The 23621-nt window shown below is 29.1% G+C and overlaps 1 protein-coding gene across 1 annotated transcript in view; it reads left to right on the top strand.

Moving 5' to 3' along the window:
- The window catches only part of LOC132951831 (octopamine receptor beta-3R-like), a 192384-nt gene that overhangs the window by 157135 nt on the left and 11628 nt on the right, over positions 1 to 23621 (top strand). Inside the window, exon 4 of the mRNA XM_061023832.1 lies at positions 17602 to 17710. Within this exon, the coding sequence (XP_060879815.1) occupies positions 17602 to 17710 (109 nt within the window). The remainder of the gene's footprint in view (positions 1 to 17601; positions 17711 to 23621) is intronic.

Genomic DNA, 23621 nt, shown 5'->3' with positions numbered 1-23621 from the left:
ATGTTTACAACCTTGTCTACGGTTAAATAATTCAACAATACAATATTTTTACATCTTCTCAAATTGTCTTCCAGACATTGTTTTTTACTGTAAAAAAAATCATACATATATATCGTATTGCATGTAACTATGTATATATATAACTCTACGTCAAACGTACACAATTCATTTGATATTGCATTTTTTATTTGTTTGATGTTTTACACAAAGAAACATCAATCCATACTATTATATTTTTGTCTTTTTAGGTTTGTGGTGAAATTTAATTTTTTTTAAATGAGATATCTACAGATGTCTTATGGTCGGCCACTGAAGTGACTGTCTTTTTTTTGATTTATAAACAATAAAACATCTTTGCATTTGAATAATATTCTAGGCTTTACTCAACAATGCTCGAGATTGAGTTCAAGGATTTGTTCATTTTTTTCGACAACGTTTTACTGTTTTCCGTAATTATTCGTGTCGAGCAAAATGCAAGGAAATTCAAAAAATGAATTGACAAAAAATTTACGTACATAATATTATGAACATGATTAAAAAAATCATAGATTTCATAAATTATGATATAGTATTTACATTTTTTATACCTTTTACCAATTATTAAGTTTTACAAGAAATTAATAAATATATGCCACTAAAAAGTACGCGGAGTTATTTTAATATACAATTAGCCAATACTGTTTATTACCATAATATTACTACCATATTAATACTTCGTATAAGTCGCAATCGAAAACGAACAGTGACGAGATTTGTTATTATTAAAGTAAAGTTGCTCATTAGTAAAAAATACGAATCGTCCATAACAGTTAATTTAGTCGTCATAATATATATATATATTATATATATCATAAATAAATAATTTCCACGTGCGACGATGTCCGAACAATAAATTATGTTTGTTTTATGTTTATATTTATAGCAATGTTTTTTTTTTGGAATGATAAATGCGTATATCTACGTATGTAATTTGTTCACAAATATGGTGCCATAATTTGAATAATCATTATTACGTCGTGTTCACAAATAAATTGTTGTCCCCGCAATACTGCAATGTACATCAGATAAATCGACAATTTACATAATTTGTTCAATATTACAACGTTGTGACACGGTCAAAACTATAACGACTTCGTTTTGCTCAAATTAGTTGTCGTTTCGGCTTCACTGTCGCATTCGTTTACCCAACGCCAAAAATATTCTATGTCCTATTTATAATAAAAATTCCGAGAAATTTCTCGCGGGTGGGGTGTGTTCCGCTGATGGGTATTTGACGTGTCCAAATACGGCGAGATTACATTTTTCATTTTGACCCGTGTAGATATTTTTTCCATTTCGCGAAACACCGTCCCAGCGATAACGTCAATAGCTGAAAAATTACAACTCCGATGTCATTTCCCGGAGTCACGTCTTTGAATATTCCGTTTAGGTAAATTAATAATAGGTATAAAATATGCAATTTAATCGATGACTTATATTTTTATGATAAACCATTTTTTCAATGCAACTCCTTAATATCACTGCATAGGTAATATAGTTTATCGCACGTCGTTTTTATTCTCTAAATTGTTTGTTTTTATTTTATCAATATCGTTTGAACATTGACGTCCGACAGACAATTGGAAATACTTATATACCTATGTATGCAGACATTGAGTGAGCTGAACTGCATACCTTCCAATAAGAAAGCACACGTGAACTATCAATGAATCCACGTTCGTTTCTATTGAGCTTGAGAGTTATTTTATGTGCCATTAATTTACATTTTTTCGTTCAAAATTAAAATGATTTTTGTTATTGGTGAAATTATTTAACAACTATGCCCGTACATTAACTATTTCCCTCATTGTCGGTGCAAATTCTAAAAATAGATTTATAATGAATAATATTAATCATAATTTAATTTAAATGTTAACTCAAGGTAATTTTAATATTGTTATACCATTTCAAATGACTTTGCAATATCACCATAAGCACACGCATAATATAGGTTATTACTTATTCCTAAATTAATTAAATATTTTTCTAGCTTTCACCATATTTTAATAATATCAAAACAATTTATTTTATTTTTATATTTGACAAATGAATTAAAAAAACGATTGTATTTAGTTAGTTTTTACGTATATACCATCAGAACGTGTAAAAGTTACTTTGCAGTTTATGATATTCGTTTTTCGATAGTTGTGCTAAAAATAAAAAGTTTGTTGATTAAAAAATTATCGATTCGCCAGACGTTATTCACTAACAGTTCATTGCTTGTAGTACTCTATTGGATTTTCAAAAATGTAAATCTGAGTGTATCGTATGAAATTTTCCAAAAACTTTACGGATTAAACCTTTTGGTCTGACCTAGTATCCGCAAAGACATTAAGCACGTATATAAAATCAATGTTGGTTTACAGCGGCAGCAGCCTTATTGTTTTTCAACTTCAATACACATTTTCCACGATATTCGAACAGGAATATTGTCTTCTATATCTGTCAGCCATTATTCGAGACAATAATCTACGGTATAAACTTGTTATTCGCGGATGACATAATAAAATGATATAGAATAAAATATATGACGTTATTATTGCGCCATTTAATTCAATAAAACCTTTTAAAGATATTATAATACTATGTGCATTTAATTTATTTATGTATACATAATATGAATGTTAAAATGCATTTTGTTCTTCGCAAAATGTTTGATAGTGTATGTACCTACTTTTAACGGACCACTATTACGTATCGACATAAATTGCTTGTATAAACGAAAACTGCAATTATGCACAATCAGTAACGTGCATACTATTAGAAAAATAAATAAAACATATAAATATACCACATATACCACATAAATATTACATGCATTTTAGGTATCTGGTATATAATATTCATTTATTAAAATGTATTGGGTACGTATATGAATGAGGACTTGACATTTCATTTATCAAAACGTTTTTCGATTTAACCGTTGTTTGATTGAATATTTATTCAAATATGTACCTTTGTATCTGTATGACTCTATTGTTTTAAATCGTTAAAATAATTAATCAGAAATCGAGTTTTTTTAAATAGTTAAAAGTTGAAAAATGTAAGTAATTTTTGTTCAATAAATAATGTCTAATTTAAAAATATTAAATAACTCTAAAAAACTATTACAAACATTTCTTCAAAATGCAGGCATTAAATTTAAAAATTATTATTTAAACTATTTTTGCCTCTGAAAGAAATTGCACATTCGTTGTACCTAGTGCAGAACCAGTGCAGAACTTAAATGTATAGTACGTTTTTGTTATTCAACAATTTATGTCCATGGTACGAATAAAGTTGGGTTGGGTCGAATTTAAATCTCACTTAATGTCATTCGCTTGTGTCTCAAATAAAAGCAACCATGATTATTTTTTAGAAATAAACCTTCCCCGCCATCGAAAAGACCAATTTATATCTGCAGAATGGTATAAAACGATAGTCATAAATAAAAAGATTATTGTGAAAATAAAATAATGTTTAGTATTTAAAACAATAAAGAATACACTTACAATTCTAGACGAGAAAAAAAATTTTATTTTAAATTTTATTAAAACCTGATATAATGTATACTGCTTTATTATTATAGTTGTTGCCACGAATCGTTCTTTAACGTTTTTTTTAAACTCTCATAAAAATGGTTTCAAAACATTTTAATTTATCATAAACTGGAACAAAGCTAGTGAATTCATGTTCTTCGGTTTCTGTGTATTTATTAGTCTAAAAGGATTAATGTTTCAATAATTTGAGTTGTCTAGGAGCGATGACAGTATGTCCAGGAGTTAGCCCGAAAGCCTAGTTCGGACGCCTATTGGGAAAAATTACTAATTGGGCACCCGTAGGTTTCGACGAATGCAGTAACATCGAAAAAGTCCATAATAATGTCACTTGCCATTTATTATTTATACAAAGAAAAATGTTGTAGTTGGGTAGGTTACCTCAGAATTTTTCAACTTTAACAACATATAAATTTATGAAAATGTCAACATAATATTTTAATATTTTAAACAAATTAAATAAACACTTATTTCGACTATTTCAATTATTTTTTTGTCATTTGACAAAATATGGATTATATTCTAAGTCAATGAAAATTTATAAATTGATAAATTACTTGTTTTTTAGTGTGAAGTTAATTAAATATGTATTATTTATCTTAAAATACCTCAAGTAACTTTTTTAATGACTAGTAAAAATATATTCTATTTAAAATGTACGTGTTTTTAAAAGTATTTTTATCAAACACAATCGTTTTTATGTTGTTTAAAAAATGTTGTCATAAAAATCAACTCCTTCTGAAATCGGTAGTTAAAGTAATGGACACAACTTTTCAGCAGGTAACTAACCAAACATAATATTCTGAATGATTGATGATTATTACGATTTACAATGACGTTCTTTTTTGATATTTTCTATGTATTTTATTAACTTTTAAACTGGACAATGTAATAAATTGAATGGTTGGTATTTTTTTTTCATATTTCTTTACATTTTCATAGGTCAAAACTTGGTTTTATATTTTTATTATATATTTATAACCATCAAGCACGTATTATTTAGTATATGAATTTGAACTAGTAAAAAGAAAGTTATAATATAATTCTTTTAAAGTTGTAACCAAAAATACATTTGTAACATTTAAAATAAAAAATCTTCAACTACAAAATTGTAGAAAAAATAATTTATAATATTATTCCATTTTCTTATTGTTTTATCTTAATGACTTTTAATTTTGACCCATTTCATGTACTCTCATTAGTTCAAAATGTATTGCTTAATATATTGAATTGTAGATAAAAACATGCTCTGATGATATTTTAGAGATGGATTTCAATAGTAGTTTAATATTATAAATGGTGGCAATGATAATAATATAATGCAACTATGTATATTATAATCTTTTAATTAGTACACCAAAAAAAATTAAATATGTATGCAGCATCATATTAATATAATAGTAATCAATTATTGCACGCAACGATCGTTTCGTAAAACGGATTTAAGCTTAAAACCTCGCTATATAATCAAAAATCGGTGTGACAGCATTTGATACGAATACCAAATTATGTGTTGTTTTTTTTTTTTAAAATACGCTTTATATGCAAGTATCATATTCAATTTAAAAACTTCCGGTGATAATGCCATTTTTCGAATACAATCCTCAACGTGTATCGGTGCCTACGTGTAGACCAAAGTAACCGTTTCCACTTGGTTACAACTTAGAACAATCATTTTAAATATAAAATCATTATCATCGGATTGGGTGAAAAATAAAAATCCTCGGGGCTATTGTCTGTCACCAGCACCGATATATTTTCGTTTAGCTTCAACCTTTAAAACGGTTCAGTATTTTTTTCCCGTCCAATTTCTTCAATACATCGTTATGCAAATCAAACGGAGGTTGACTATCGATATTTTTTTTTTATTGCTGACATTGCATTTGACGTGGGTTTTAATCATGAATAACTATTTTCTTGCTGTCACATTCAGACAATCATACGAAAAATATTGACCATTATTATCAAATCTTACATATGTCCACTTTATTTAGTAAATTATATTTTTTTAAATCCCTATGGTATTAACTCTAATATTTGTATTTCATAAAAAATATATTTTGTATTCAAAGATTTATTAATTATATTATAATTAAAAAAATTGTAGGTAATTATATATTTTTTATTGGATATTTAACTATATTTTATATAAGTTTTGTGTACAAACTATTTAATTTATATTAACCTATTTGTCAAGTTTTAATAAAAGCTTAAGAATAAATATTTTTATGTTTATCAAAACATTATAAGTTGTGATGACATTTCAGTTTCTGTGCTTCAAAAACTCAATCATTTTCATTTTAATACTAGAAATAAAACATAAGTATCGCACTATCGCTTTTAAAAAATAATTTGTAGAACATTTTGAAAAACGATATCATACCTACATTTTAAACAAAAAAGGATAATAATAACACACTAGTACAATACGTCCCCGTGATGACCTAAGCGAGCCCGCGGTTGGCCGAGATAGAATTATTAATATGTGTCTTCTTGCTAATTTAGAATTCCTATATTATAGATAATATATTATTAATATAATAATATATAGATGATATATGATAATATATAATTATATAATATTATAATGATAATCATCGAGTTGTGATTTTGTGAAGTACCTACTCATCCTTGCCCTTTTAACATCTTAAATGTTTAGATAAATTACTAATGCTTTATACTATCTAATAAGATAGATATATTGACGTATTGAAATTTGAAACATAAAAGTATTTTATAATGACAATTGATACAATGTATAGTTCAATTATTGCATGATTTGTAAATAAAATAATTAATTAGGTATATTGTATAATTTTGCATTATGAGTTAACACAAAATAAGTTTTTTGAATGTTTAGTGATGATTGCCAATCATATGTAGGTACTCAATGGTCAAAAAATATACCACTTCCATTTAATAACGATTCAGGCGTGGCGACCGTGGTCATTGCAAATTGGATCGGTTTCGGTTCTTCGGCGTAAAGTAATAATAAACCTATGGACGAAACGGACTACACACGATAAAGTTAAACAAGCCAAATGATTAAATACCAGTAAACACTGTACATAATGTAACCGAATAATTAACTAGACATACCGTGTCCATAGTAACCTCGTCAATATAATATAATATCAAATCGTGATGATTTTCGGAGTGATTTTCGAGTTTATAGAGCTTAATGGACTAATTATTATCACAGCTGCACAACTATTTCAAGTTCTACCACTGGGACGTAGGTAGACACCTGCTGTCATGTGTGTTTCTTAGTTTCTTATCTTTAGGAAAGTTCTAGTTGTAAAGTGGATTTCTCAGAAAAAAAGTTATGTCGATATTGTTACAATCTTGTCTTAAAGTTTTTGTTTTCGCTACGTATGCCTGCATACTAACCAAATTATGTTCCACGGTATGATCCGCAGTTCACAGCTACAAAGCTAAATTTCTGTATTTTTTTGTGGTTTTTACCATTTTCTTATACATTTTTACAATATTTTATTTTACTAGTGTTCGAGTTACGGTTGTTTGACGTGACTAAAAAATAATAAAATTGATTCCTGGTTATCTTTTCATGTTATTTAGACATTTGAGGTATCGTTTGAGTCCCATTTGAGGTACGATTGTATTTGAAGTGCTAACCACCATGGTTTTACGATAGGGATTTTTTGTGTAGCTTGTGATTTTTAGACTAATGCGTAAGAATAGGCGTTGATTATTTCTTAAGTTTTTTTGTTCACTGTTATACTATTATAATATGCTTGTGATATTTATGCATTCTTCAATGGCAGATTGTTTTTTTTTAATTTTTAATCATTTTTTCTTCCGAGTCTCCAGTCAGCTATTATAATGTATAGTATTGCATTTCTTCTAACGTCTGTGGAATTGACGTGTCCATAGTAGAGCTGGAATACCCTATAACTCTACTTGATTCTATTTTATATACTTACGAATTACCTGTGTGCATGGTGAGCATTTTTTATGGCATTAAATTATTGAAAAAAAATACAACGTGAAAGTACGGCACTCGAATGCGAAAACATTACGTGCTGATCATTTAGCAAGTAAATTGCAATTATATAAAGTTTTAAAAAAAATTGTGCATATAGTCATTATTGTTAGACGTTGTAACGCATACCTACACAATATAGTTTCATGTTTACGTAATGGACGACGTATTATTACATTATTTTGCAGTTACAAGTGAAATGAGCCGAATATAATCTTTAAGATTTTTGAAAAAGAAATCTTTATCAATATATCAGATTGACAAACATTACAAAAAATATCATCGTAGAAAGATTACTTTCGTATAGGTACTAGATATACGTTGTAGATTAATATACTCTTAGAAAATGGTTATTTGTTTTACTGTAATACCTACCTGATTTCTAAAAACACCTAATGGTCTGGAAATTGGAACTTGGACCATTTACTATTGGATAGTACTTATACTAAATTGTCATGAAAAGTCAACAAATATGATATTTTTCCTATAGTTGTTCGAATTGGTTGCAAACGAAATAAATAAGATTAGATTACTGAGTAGAATTTTGAGGAAGGTACCTTAAAATATAATAACGATACATACTACCTACAATATGTGTGGTTTTTATATAAATGTATGTTTTATAAGACTTCTCTAATTGTCTGACGTGCGTACATATTAAGTATGAGAACAATTGTATTATTTCATGTTCATTGAATCTTAAATATTTATTAATTTGTTCATTGTTGTTATTGAATATAAATTATTTATTTTTATTTATAAAGAACGAATAAGGCATTTCTTAAAATTCCTTGCTTACAAATAAAGGTATACCTCTTACTATTTAAAATTAAAAATAGAGTACCTACATTTTTATCTTCTAATGTCCATATGCATAGTCAATTTATGTGTCACATAAGGCATAGTTTAACATGTCTCTTAACAGGTATGTATGTCAACACACACATTGACTAAGCATACGGGCATATAGGCTCTAAACACACATTACAACGAGTGAGCATATACTACATACCAAGTTGATTTTGACAAGATAATTTTAACTTAAATTTTATATATTCGCTTTGCTCTCTTGTTGGTTCTATACTATTGACACTATAACTTAATTTTGTGATCATAAAATAAGAGAAGGATGTATTTTACTATAATTCCTCATGATCACAAAACACCGTGTTTTTACTTTTTAGAACAAAAATAATAATAGACTATTTAGCAGTTTTATTTGGCTTTTAATCTTTTAAAGACGACTTTTGATAATATAATGATATACATTTTATCGGAAAATTTTATCGACGTCGGACTAATTATTTATCTACCTACGTCCAATATAATGCGTAAGTTCTCTTACGTTTTATTTTTCAGATGATTTTCGTTACAATTCCAGAAACACAAAGAAGTTATATAATTGTCATACAGACGTGTTCAAACCCATCTAAACGGTTTACGTTTTTTTGCGGGAAGCTGTATACTATGGCTTTTCTGTGTAAAATATTCAGTCAGACTCAAAGAGCATTGAGCAATAGTTTATTTTCGCATACGTACACGCGTACATACGTGTCAATTCAAAAAAAATATATATATTTGAATTCAAGAGTCCAAGGAGACTAGAACTGTATTTAAATTTATTTAAATTTGTATACATGATATACGAAAGTTAGGTAATCAAGACATGCATGTATGTGCCCGTCATGAATTTATAGACTTAAAAATATATTTTAAACTATTCGATACGTCATATTGGGATGTGAAAAAAATGCATACTTTTACTATCACATTTATTTTTCATTGTCCTGACAAACAGGTTGATGCCTATGTTTGAATAATTTTTTAACATCATAGATTACAATAAAATAATGATAATATCTTGTAATTATACTTGATTCCTTGCCTCCGTGATGTTTAGCGCAATAATAATACATGAATAATAAGAACGGTTTATTTGTTTGATTATAGTGCACACACACAATAATTACCTATAAATAAGATATTTTAAATAAAACAATTAATTAAAACCTAATTAGGTCAAATGATTATTTTACTTTAATCTGGTGAAATTTTTTAATTGAATTTCATTTCTCATGTTATAAAATTCACTACCTAATTTAGGTACTGTAATAGTTTTAAAAAGCGTGATTACCATTATTACAATATTACAAGCTTACAATATTATCATATGCTTTATACGTAATTCTACGCGCAGAAAAAAAGCTATTGGTTTTTAAATATTATACTGTAAATTAATTCTACTTTATGACGTCTTTAAAGACTACAAATTGATCGTATTATCCATAATTCTTTTAAATTTAAATTTTCGGAATTTCTGAATGTTGTTATTCAGAAATGGGCAAAAATATTCGTGCAAACTGTAGGACTTGGGTTAGATTGTAAGTAATTAATTTTGATAAAAATGTAATAAATATTCTTTATGACCTTTTAATAGTTATCGTGGATAATTGAAATCCTTGCCGATTATTTTAGTATATTATAGATTTGATTTGAATTTCAAACTGTTTTATTTTTTCAGAATCAAAATTATAATTTTGCAACAATATTATTTTTTTATTTGCACTTTGTGGTATTTTTATGAGTAAAATACTTTTAACTATAGTATAGATGATGGTTTATCGAACCATTTATAGTTTATTATCTGTACTCAGCTAATACATAATATTATGTCTAACTTTTATATTAACAGTATAAATTTAAATTTTATTATATCAACATTCACAAATTTATTTAGCCTTTAGAACAGTTTAATTTTGACATGTTTTTTTTATAAGGTAGTATTTTTAAAATGACGTATAGTTTTGAGTATCTTAAGTTATAATATTTTAAATGTCAATATAAGGCTACTTTGAGTGTTATTGCCAATTGTCATAGGCATTATTTTAATATTTAATACACTTGTTAATTTATTAGATTTATAACCGTCCTATATAATCGCAGCAAAGTGGGTATTCAATCTTAGGTTCTATTTATTTTGAATCGTGTTAAATCATCAACGTGTTTAAGTTTGTAATAACATAACGCTCTCCTGAATTGTGCTGAGATGAGTGAATCAAAACAATGGTCTCTGATCTTGGTTTGTAGCTATGTATGTATTAAATTCAGTGCAAAGTCAGTGGTCGTTTTTCCATCATGTAAATTTTAAGTATTACATTTTATACAGTAATTTTCTACATTGAAATGTTATTTATTATGATTGTTTTTTTCCCATAATCTCAAATGATTTTTTTTTCAAAAATTTCAAAATAAAACGATTATTGATATAAAAAAATTTGCTTAAAATTTTAAAAAAGGAACCTAACATAGGGTTTTATTTGATGAAAATAACCATTTTTCAAAGGAATAAGACATACTTAAAATAACATACTTATATTGAAACTTCTTATTTTATGATAATAATATAATAACAGTGTTAAAGTTGATCCTTATTTCGTCGGTTTTGGGTTTTTTTTCATCACAAAACACAAAGCATTAGGTTTTGAAGTAATGATTAATCGTTTTCCGTGGGTTTGAAATATTTGTGGTATTAATTTTAAAAGTATCTAGAATATAGTACAATTTATTTTTAATTTTAATCAACTTCTAAAACTATATTATATTTATTTATTTTTTCAATCCCGTTGTACAGATATTAAATTTAAGTATATTAATTTTTACTAACGTAAATATTCTTATTTTAATAAAGGCTTTTAGCTTAAGGCTCAAAGAGAAAAACTAATATAAGTTTAGGCCCAAATTCGAGGAATGACAATAAAATACCATTCAGTTCTTTAAACAAATACAAATAATTTATTAAATATAGTCTATACTCTATAGAGTATAGACAACAATATATTATTATTATAATTAATATTGTTATCACATCTCATTGTGTTATTATATATACAAATAACCAATATTTTTGTAAATATGTAACAATAAGTACTCTAATTTAAAATCAATTATATCGATTTTATTTCTTATTGTTCAAGTAGGTACAACGTGATCTTTTTATTTTTTTAATTTTAAGAAAATTATTTTATATATCTTGCGCTAATGGTCTAGATGTCCTCCAACTTCCAAGCATGAATAATTCATGATCAAAAAAAAAAAAATACCTAATATAAAATAAACTAATATGAATACTAGTTAGCACTTAGCATCGACTTGCAATACTGTCCATGAACATGTAATAAATATGATATATATTGTTAATATTTTCAATTTTGTCTAGAACACTTAACATAAAAAAAAAATATCTACCTACTATTAGCTAGCGGATTTTATCCATACAAGTTGTTATAAATAAATCTAACTATACAAATTGAGGTTAAGGAAAGTATCTTTCCGTTGTAGGTATAGAACTATTTTAATTTTTTCACACAACACATAAATAAAATTGTCCTAACCAATAAATATTTTTATATTATGCTAGTAATGTATTACTAACTACTAAAGCATAGGTACCTATTATTTAGTTTATTGTTAGTATATAAAGTGAATAACGTATTATCTCAATGTTATATATTATAAATTTATAGTATCTACACAATATACATCATGTATTCATGTGGGTGTGTTTAATTTATGTTTTTATATTACTATTATTGTAGGTAATTCAAAGTGTCCTAAATATTTCGGGTACCTAATTCGTTTCTTTTTGTGTTTTTATCACATTATACTTTAATATTCAATCATCCAATTACAAATGTAATAATGAATGAAACGTTATAATATGACACTTGGAATTTTTACTATATTCACTCATAAGAAAAAAAAACTGAAAAAATTGCTCCGGTGATATAGATTATATTAATATAGTACCTGCATAGGTTTCGATCGAGTGTTCCTCGTCATTGAGTAGTAATGTACCTATGTAACGTATGTTTTAAACTTGAATTCAATGATAAATTATAGAATGCAAAAAACGATTCAGAATGAAATCTGTATGTCAGGAGTCAGCCTCTATAAATAAGTATGGTTTTAATTTGTATAGAAGTAAAATCTTAAAATTCTAAAAACTTTCAATACTTTTCGTTTGAATAACTGATTTTGTCAAAATCTGAACTTCAAATGCTTATAAAAAAATAGTGATTATTATTATATCAATATAAATCGAAAAAACCTAAAAAAAAGTTAAAAATGTTATGTATCTATAAATAGCTCAATAGCAGCCAAAATATTTTTAAAATGCTTGGGTAAATAAGAATATTGGTTATTCATTTTTTAAATTACAACATAATAACATAGTACATTTTTTTTTAAATGTATGTTGCATGAATATTAAAATTTTTCCGTAGTCTAATTCTAATATAGAATGAAAATAATAAGATTAATATTAATTTATTCATTTTATATGGATTGGTGTACTATCCAGAACAATATATGGAGACTAAAATCTCACATAATTGGATCTTTATGAATAAATGAACAATATAACTGGATGTATGTGGAATAATTGTTTTTGATAGGTAATTTAACGAGTAGCATTTCTATGGAGGCTGCGTGGATCTCCATCGATTCGATAGTTGTGCCTATGCTTATAATAAATTTATGTATAACAACTAATAAATATTATCATGTAGTTAATAGTATCCTTTATTCATCGATAAAATACAACGTACTTTTAGTATGGAGTCTATTTCGATCAAACTCGTAAAATGTTATGTGGATTCAAAATATGTTGATCGATCGGGTTTAGTCGATTAGTGTTTACTATATTATAACGTAACGACAGAGTGTTACTCGGTAAACGTTTAACCGTCAGCAGCTGTCGATTAGTATAATTTTAGTAGTTACAACATAGGCATACAAGTACAGTTTTACTGCATATCAACAATATGATGAAGGTATAATACACGATTGAGCCACCGAGGAGGACTGCAGGACTCATTCTCAGATTCGTAGGGCTTCAATATGATATCCTCAGTAATTTTAATCTGGACGCTTCGTCGTGGCATCCGAATCGATCCCGAGAGGGAATACTATACGTATACATTAAATGGGTGGGTCGGACTTTTGAATGCGCCATAACACTATTACCGCGGTCGGTTGTAGTCTACCCGGAATTTGACCTACAAATGTTCATATACATAATATATATATATATATGTGTGTGTGTGTGTGTGTGTGTGTGTGTGTGTGTGTGTGTGCGTATATACAATTATACACTTAAATTATAACATTGGGTTCTGTGTAAGAACCCACATTAAAACGAAAACGGGTGGTGGCGAGGAAGGAAAATTAGGAAGGTGGAAATCATTTAAAAAAAAATATTTAAATGCACTGCTACAGCAACTAGTACCTACGCAATTAAGCTACTCGGCAGGATTCATCGCAAAAGGCAGCTGAATAATCTGAATAAAAGCGCCACACCGTCGTAGTTATAGCGCCAAATTAAAAGCCATTCTGCTGGGGCTGAAAAATTACCGCTCGCAGATAGGTAAATGTCACGTTATTGAATCGAATGTAGTATTATTAAAATAATATACATCGACATTGCTGCACTCGTAGACCTGTGGCGATATCGGAAATCGCGATTGTTAAAGCTTTTTACTTATATTAAAATACGGTCAACAGTTGTCTACTACTTACTATGGATAATATGAAATATTTACGTCGTCAGACTTTTCGGATCGAGTTTCAAACTTATTAATTGTTGTCGTCAATGTTTCAAAGAAAAATCTGCTGCACTGGTAACGAAAAAAAAACCAAATACCTTATCGATATCTGTCTAAAGCTTAGAGACTAAAATTAGTAATGATTTAAACTCTACATTTAGTACATAAATAATCGAATGAGACTATAGATTTATTCTTTATTTCTATGCTGCATTAGATATCTATACCGACTATCCCTAAAATCTTTGCACTTTTCTTTGAAAACTAACTAATTGCATTGAATTGTAATACAATTATTAGTATATCAAAATTATGTTATAAACTGTTAACCAAATAATTTATGTGTATTATTACGATTGCTAAAATAATATTTTATAATACCTGAAACAGTTTCAGGATAAATACTAATTTAGAAATGTCAATATTCGATAATTTTTCTTAAGGTTGTTAAATTACATTTTTTGATTCATTGACATGTATACGAAAATTTCAAATTATTATAATTTTGTATTCGAATAAACAATAATAACAATATAGCGCCAACATCGTTATATATGCTAATTTATTTAAAAAATCTAAATAATTCAAAAATAAAATAATATTAACGTGAATTAAATTTAAATAATGTTATAATTGACCTATATATGAAATATAACGAAAGACAAAAATTAATAATGTATTTTTTTTTTAACGTTGAAAGTTATACGCACGATGGCGTCATTCCTTTAATGTTTCCATTTATTACACCAAACACCAAATATTAAGAACTGTGTCTGTTTCTACTAAGTTTTGACAAATACCATGATAGTTTTGGAAAAGTACAAACAAAATGTAATCCATTTCGGTGTTATAGTTTTGTGTTAAAATTTAAAAAAAAACATTAAGTATTATAAACTGGTATTCCTAAACCGTTGATAAATTCATTCGAAGACATTCAAGATAAATCTAAAAACTTTAGTTAAAAATAAAGGACAAGATATATTTTTATTTAACAAAGGAACAACAATAGTCATTTGTGAATTGTGAGAAGTGTGTTTACATATTGTTATTAAATATTTAAATCTTACTGTATAGTTGTCGTGTTATACACTTTTTGTTTTGACGTTTCAACTGTGGAAGTTGACGTAATGACGATACAGTGGTAGGTATAGAATATATTCTTGAGCGGTCTATAATTTTGACGTCGGTGGGTTTCACTTGTCATATTGTCTTCCGACCGAATCAAATAATATTGTTAATTTATCATTGGAAGATTTGCACAGATCATCTTTGTGACACATTTGGGTACGCTCGTCAAAAATAATACGGAACGCGGGCGATGTTGCAAAACGAGCGAGAAATGTAAATAAGCTATTGGACTCGCCATGATTTCAATCGTGGCTGGCACACAGAAACGCCACTCGTTGCATCGAAATATCATAATAATATTATATTATTATGTTGCACAGTATTATACAGACAAAGCGTAATCCCGTGGACGACCGGCTGAAATTTTAGCAGAGCTTTGTACCTCCGCCGCAGACAAATTACTCACGAGACCAGTAAATTTTAATTAAATCGCAAAATTAATTTAAACGTGAATTAGAAAAGGGGTTTTTTTAGGTTTATCTTCGGTACAGCGAGTTGTGTAAAGGACGCAGCTGCGCGTTTATTTACTTTTTTTTTTGTGAAAATCGTAACGGACTTTCAGAATAGATTTACCGTCTGTTTGCTTGCTAACACTTTGGGCGCCACGGATTTAGTAAATTAAAAGAAAAGCAGCCGAGTGGGTCAAATTTATAAACTCTGTTCGAGAAGAAACTTGTGTCACGCCGTGTATCAATGTCAGTTGTGTCCAAACTGTGCCGATGCCGATTTCGAAAAAAAAAACATTATTCGAAACGTTTTGAACAAGTTGGTTTTTTCTAGTTAGTCCATCTGAAATACATACAACAGCTGCGGGTTTGACGCTTGAGACAGCTAATTTTAAAGTAGTGGGCTATGGATGAATCGAAATAGTACCCAATAACGATATGGTAGGTATATCAAAATCGTAACCACGGAAAATTAATTACATTAGGTATATTTTGAATTAAATATAACATTTTAAAAAGTAGTAAAGTATAAATTATATTACTTATTAAATATTGGCCACTGAACAATTCTGAACTTTTATTATATTTTTTCAATTTCTAAGAAATGTTTCATCATGTGAGTGGTTTATAATTATATAAATATACAGTCACATATCGTTTCAACGACATAAGTAGGTAGGTACTACAAACTACAGTGGTCTATATAATATAATTTTACTAAATTGCTGGTGCACCCAAACCGATCGTTATACCGACGCTCAATTTAATACAAATTGCTTTCAGTAGCATGGCATATAGTGGTAGGTATTACAGTACATATATAGATTCGTCTGCCCATAAACTGATTCGAGTGTTGCGATAGTCTTAGAACGATATTGCTAATTACTATTATATTAGGCAATGTTCCTTAGTTTTCGTTATAGTTTTTTTTTTTTTAGTTCCACTTTCGAAAAATCGAGGTTTGATTACCCGTTTTACAAAAGCTCTGACGTTATGTAAATATTTTTGTTCATACGATTTCAGAGCTTTTGTGGCACGGGTTAAAAATAATTAGTTTGTCTGAAACATTTTTTGTATTGTTTTTTTTTTTCTAGTGATCAGACCTTTTTTTGGTGGGAGACCAATATATTTTGTATTCATATATTCCAGTGATATTGAAATTAAAATATTGAGAATAATAATATACAAATTCGACGATGACAACTGCTGAATGCTATATACCTGCACCATCGGGATATAAAACTTTATTGATATTTGATATAAGATACTACACACCTAATATACCTATGTTATATTTTACTATCAGGATTCTGGACTAATTAACTGCTGATATGCCGTTGTGATTTACGAGGTACGCCATTAATTATAAAATACCCTCCCCCCCCCCCACATTCCCGACTGCTGTAATTATAGTTTCCTTAACTTCTACGTGAGCTGATTTTGACATCTCGATGTACCCCCCGGTAAACACACTCGCGCATGCGTACTAAACTGCACACGCACAATATTATCGGCACGTGCTATTCGCGATTTAAAACTATACCTTTACCTAATAATATTATGAGATAGGTCCCTATCAAACACTTGAAATTGATTTCAAATCATCCAAGACGGTTCGAAATATATAATAATTAAACAATATTATAATATATTCGTTATAACCGTGGGTGAACAGTATTAAACGTGTGTGAACAGTATATTTAATCACCTAGTGAAATACCTACACAATACATCGCGGGGGTTTCCGACGATGTCTGGCGTATGGAAATTCGTATTAATCTCCATGGGAATTATAATTTTATGTGAGAGATTTGAAAAATAATTTTTACGATATATTATTTTTTCAGTTACGACGGCCAAGACCAGTACGAGTTGGAGGACCGAGCACAAAGCTGCTCGCACGCTGGGAATCATCATGGGCGTATTCCTATTGTGCTGGTTGCCATTTTTCCTTTGGTAAGGATATTATAATATTACACGCGTTACATACCATTGTGTCACACTTTTTTGTATTCACTTTGGCCAGATATTAAAATAGTAGGTATGTAGGGTACTACACGTCTACAGGTGCTGCATCAGACGAGTAACACGTTGCAGATGTGCGGAACATTATTAAAAACGTATTATTCTTATTACAATAATGATGAGTGTGTACGTGTAGTGCGTACTGTTAATTAATATAGCACGAAGTGTAAATAACCATGGTCAATGACATATTATTATAAATTGGTACACTTGAGATGAATAAATCTGGTTAAATTTTTCTATCTGTATCTATTCCATCACGCAAGTGCGCGCTTTATTGAAAAAAAAACCCAGATCTCTCTGTTGTATAGTAGGTTTTGAGTAGGTCACTGTATTATGAAGGTGTGTTAAATATGAATTCCATCAAATCTCTGAATACAACAAACGATTCTGATCGGAACCTCATACTCGGTTTCTATTAGAATATTTTAGAATTTACTTATATGAATATCAGTAATACGGTGAATCGATCTAATAAACTAATATTTTTGAATCATAACAAAATAACTATCATTAGTAATTTGTCGTTTAAATATTAAATTTGCCTATAAAAGAAATAACGCGTTAGTCATAGTTTATTAACATAAATCGAAAAAGAACAAAAAGTCCAAAATTTCATATTGACTGTAAATAGCTCAAAAATCCAAACCATTTTCAAATACTACAGTTTTTTATATATATTTTTTTTAGTTTTACCACTTAACCTTTTTAACCTCTCCCCATGCATCGTTATTCACCCTTCCCAAAGTACCTACCTACCAAATAGAACCAATTTCTTACCAAAAACCACACTTAATTTTAAAGATTGATGTATTAATTATTCAGCTTCAAAACAAGATGACCATAGACCGACAGAAAATTTATAGAAAAAACGCATTTTATTTTAATAAGTATATTCATCATTCGCCAAGAATCCAAACAAAATAATATACGATAATCTTAGAGGCCGACTAATTTAACGGTCCTGCAGTAATAGATACCGCTTGCCCTGTTTTCTGATAGGTACGGTTATAATTTATGATTATTATTTAATTAACAATTTGTCTTATTTATTTCTAGATGTTTAATAAATACTTACACAAGTTCACGGTGGCTCTGGGTTTTATTCCGATCTCGATACAGCTACGCTATAATCTATATTATATAGATAGGTACATATCTACTATAGAAATACGTGCGGACTTTATCATCATTAATTTTAATGGAGTCGCATTATAACGCGCCACGAATGGTTTCTCCCGGTTCTTTACACCGGGCCCTTTTACATGCCTAGGTAGTTTTATTATTTTTTTAAAATTGGAAAAAAATCACACGACGCCCCTTTAATAATGTACCTATAGTACAACAGGCGAGTTCTTATAGCATAGAACAGTATCGGCGAAGACGACGCGTATGTTGCCAGCGTTGCCACATTTTAAATTTATGTACAATGATGAAAAATAGTGGCACGATATTTTTTTGTTGTGGTGATATAAATCTTAAAGGTCACGACATTATTAAAATTGGACTCTCGGTGCAGCGCTCGCTGCGTGCTCTGGGGAGTAAAGTTAACTTGGCGCTATTGTTCCGTCGATTTCTTTATTATTGACTATGTTATCGGTTGCCTTACACGCTGATATCATTATTTATTGCCGACCAACTTAATACCGAACGTCTTTGAACTTTTAAAACTGTATCAGTGACACGGATCGTCGATAAACGCGCACATCAGGACGCCCGCCAACACCAACACACGCTTTGAACAGTGTAATACACATTAGCCGTCTTATCTTCCGTCCATTTGGATATTTGAAACATTCTAATTTGGGGTCTCTCCAAATTCTGTACGGTTACAAAGCATGGCTGAAAACCGTTATAAAACCGTGTCATTGTTTTTAGTAACAGATGGAATTCGCGTGCCGATTAACAGAAACGTTTGTATTGAATAAAAATTTAAAAATTAATTTTGCCTGTATTATAATTTTAAACAAAAACATATTTTTCGTTCTTTAAAATTATTCAGAATCCTGTACCTGGTTCACTTATTTGGACAAAACTGTAGGTACGCAGGCCACGCATTATATACGTTGTATATTGTATGTGATTGAAAATGTACGTGTTTTTTAAAAATAAGTCTTATAACGACTTATGATTACTGACGACCCTCGTTCAGTGCAGCATTTGTGTTGCCAATACCTATGACCCCCGCCAACTACCGTAATGGCAAAGGAGGTCATCATAGAACATTTGTAGGGAAAAATAGTAAATAAAATAAATGAATAAAGGATTCATTTCGGGGTAGTTGGAATGTTTATTAATTTCGTGTTGAGAAAGCCAACTGGCATACAATATCAACAGAAATTAATTTTAACTTTATGTAAAACAGGTCGACGAGGGCTTAAATCGACCCGTGGCATATATATTATAAGATAATCTCATGAGAGATGCGGTCGACCCAGTGGAGTCAATCGGACAACTATCAAAAGTGGGTACACGTATACATAGTATGTACTAATGCGGGCCAAGGTAGATTATCAATTCTAAAACAAACATCTTACTCGATGTGCAAATGCGTGAAAGGCACTGGAAGCTGTAATCGCATGGTGTTTCTTGTCCATCGGCGAAGCTCACTGTGGGAGAGATTTCCCGGTGTACTACGACCGTTTTAGTCAAGGCACACATACAAAAATAAAATAGAGATGATACGTAAATACCGACCACGGGAAGCTGTAAGGAAAAAAAATATACCAATAGAAAAATGTCGAAAATGGTTGACCGGCATTATTGTATATGGTGGAAATATATATATCTTTAATTAAAATTATCACCGAGTTTATATGGACTTGGGATGGTGCACTACTCCATTTTAGTTAGAACACACGTACAAAAATAAAACAGAGACATGTAATCGCACGACCACTGGAAGCTGTAAGAAAAAAGTGATATAGAAAAATGTTGGAAAAGGATTGACTGACTAGCATTATTGTATATGTATAGAGTAAAGTTATATATTTAATTTAAATTGTCACAGAGTTTACAGGGACTTAGGATGGTGGATATCGAACACCATACGTCCATACCTGGTTAGTCGACAACAACGTGTCAACAAGGTGTCGGTATTGATAAAATTAATGGGGACGTTGCCATCTGTGCACGAGAATTTCGTGCTTCAATTTCAGACGTCATTGAATAAAACTACAAAAACAAATAATCACGGTGACATTATAAATAAATTAATGTCATTGTTTATCTCTGAAATTGTTGATAAGTTAATGAGAATCAACAAAGTTCCACAATATTTGACCAGTTAATGTATTTCATATTCACAATTAAAAAGTATTAAGACATATGAAAAATTAGCCCATGCTGAGGCGCTTAATGTTCATCACCAATTTGGACTCCACCTTAAAACTTTTCATTTTTATTACAACACTAATTGAAAATTATATACTCTTGTTAAATATTTATTATTATAATTAATATCACTGTTGTTATTTTAATTTAATTTTTACATAATATACAACTGTTTCCTATTCATATAAGTCTCTGCATAATATGTAATTCATAAATAAATAAATATATACAATATAATTATACGAATAAAGTAGGTAATATTGGGGGCCGGGGTGGCCGAGTGGACTACAGCGTCGGTTCCGACGCGAACCGTTGCCGGCTCGAACCTCGACCACGGGCGGCTCCTCTCTATAGGCAGGCAACTGTCTTGAGAGTGAAGCCGCCATCCTCCGACCGGGCATGGCAGAAGCTTACGGATGCCCAACTTGAAATTCTGCCAAACCTAAAAAAAACGTGTTTCAACCAACCGTTCCAATCCCCTACAAAACAACAAAACAGCTAATAGTCATAGTTGCCGGGCTTAAGTAAAATAAAAATTTAAAAAAAGTAGGTAATAGTTGGGTTATTAAACAACTGTTTTATTTTTGTCGTTTTTTAAATGTAAACTTAAAGGTAAACGATTTTAATCTAGTTATTTATAAAATAATTTATATAACAGTTCGATAAGTTTGTGCCGATGAGTTGAAAATAATGAAAAATTTTGCAGTGCGCAGTTAGATATATATACTGCCTCTTTTTCCAACACGAATAAAAAACGATATTTTTAAGATTAATAAAAAAATATGAAAATAAAAATAAAAAATACACTAACATAAATCGATGTAAGCGGCGAGGGATGGATATCATATTATAGTTATTTTCGTATTTCTGTGTACTGTTTTCAGATGATAATATTAATAACAATAATAATAATAATAATAATAATAATAATAATAATAATAATACAAATCCCGCGCGTGCCTCCTCATCATCGCAGCGCTTAGGCGGTGATCCAAGAGACATTCGTTTCTGCGGGAGAGATTTTCGCTTCATCCGATGATGATGATAATAATAATAAGACGACGAGATGCATTTCAGAAAATTATAATAATAATATCGAGTACGAACAATACTGTACAATCCAATAGAAGCTTTGGTCGGTATTAATTCAATTTATTTATGGATCTGTGGAATTAAGAATTCGCGACGTCGAACGAAAGACGCAGATAAAAATTAACTGGGAAATTCGTCTGTTTTGAATCATCGTTGTCACCGGTTCTTTTGTTTCGGTATCATACAGTCGCACTTCAACCGGCAATATAGACGATGAATGACAGTTATTTTTACATATTGTCGAATTGTTTTTCGTGTTCAATATTACAACCATTTTTTTTATTTATTGAGATTTTGACTTGCGTTAATATTTACCGAATATTATATTTAAATAGGTACTCATTCGTGCATTATAAGCTCACCACAGGTTGAACTCAATGTCTCAAGATATATCTCTCAGCCATGTCAATTTTCTACTTAATTTTTCGTTTGAAACTACTGTTGCATAACACTGCAGCTATAATATTGTATGGACTATCAGTAATACTATTGTAATACTCTTAAAAAAAATTTAAAAGAATTAATGCTGAATGTGAGCACCAGTAATAAATTACATTGTTATAATACGAAGGCTATGCCAAAGACTATCTTCCTGTGAAATATATTTATAAGACTCAAGCCTTTGAAACAAACCACTGATTTCTTGCATGAACAACAGTTTTTATTTTTTTAATGTCATTTAAATCGTTCAACATAAATTGTAAATTGTACTTTTATTGGTCTTAGTCACTTATATAGTTTACTTAATTTTTTTTCAGAGTTTAAAAACCAATTACCATATTTAATTTAAGTGTATTTATTCACAATACTTAATTATATTATACGTTTGTAATACAAATCATGATACAACCTTAATAATAACAAATTATGTACCTACACAATATTGAATATATATATATATACTAAAAATATATTTACCTACATTTTACATCAAAGGTAATTATTACCAACCACTTATTTCGTGTTAATATAAATTGAATACATTAAATTAAGTTTTTTTTTCAGATATAATTGAAAACATTTAAATAGTTAAAGGTTTAACAGTATTTGAACCTTCGATGGCTTTTATTCGATCCAACATTATAAAAACGTTTTATTAATTCTTGACGTTCTTGTTTTTATAAAAAAAGTTAACTATGTAAGCATTTAGCATCTTAAATTATAAAAATGTATTGATACTGTTGTTTTTTTATTAAATATACCTAATAAATAAAATAAATTAGGTACATTAATGACTTTTTTAATCTACTCGTAACCTTGTCAATAGTTAACTGTTTTATGACATTTGTAGTCCATTCAAATTTATTTGGTATACTTCCAATAGACATTCCGCCAGTTTATAAATAACAATTTGTACTAAATTCGGAAACATAATCTCTGCAATTTGTTACAATTATGCCATATTTGACATCAATCA

This window comes from Metopolophium dirhodum, chromosome 9, assembly GCF_019925205.1.
Source record: "Metopolophium dirhodum isolate CAU chromosome 9, ASM1992520v1, whole genome shotgun sequence".
NCBI lineage: Eukaryota > Metazoa > Arthropoda > Insecta > Hemiptera > Aphididae > Metopolophium > Metopolophium dirhodum.
The sequence above is the reverse complement of the archived record's forward strand: the minus strand, read 5'-3'. Positions and strand labels throughout refer to the sequence as shown.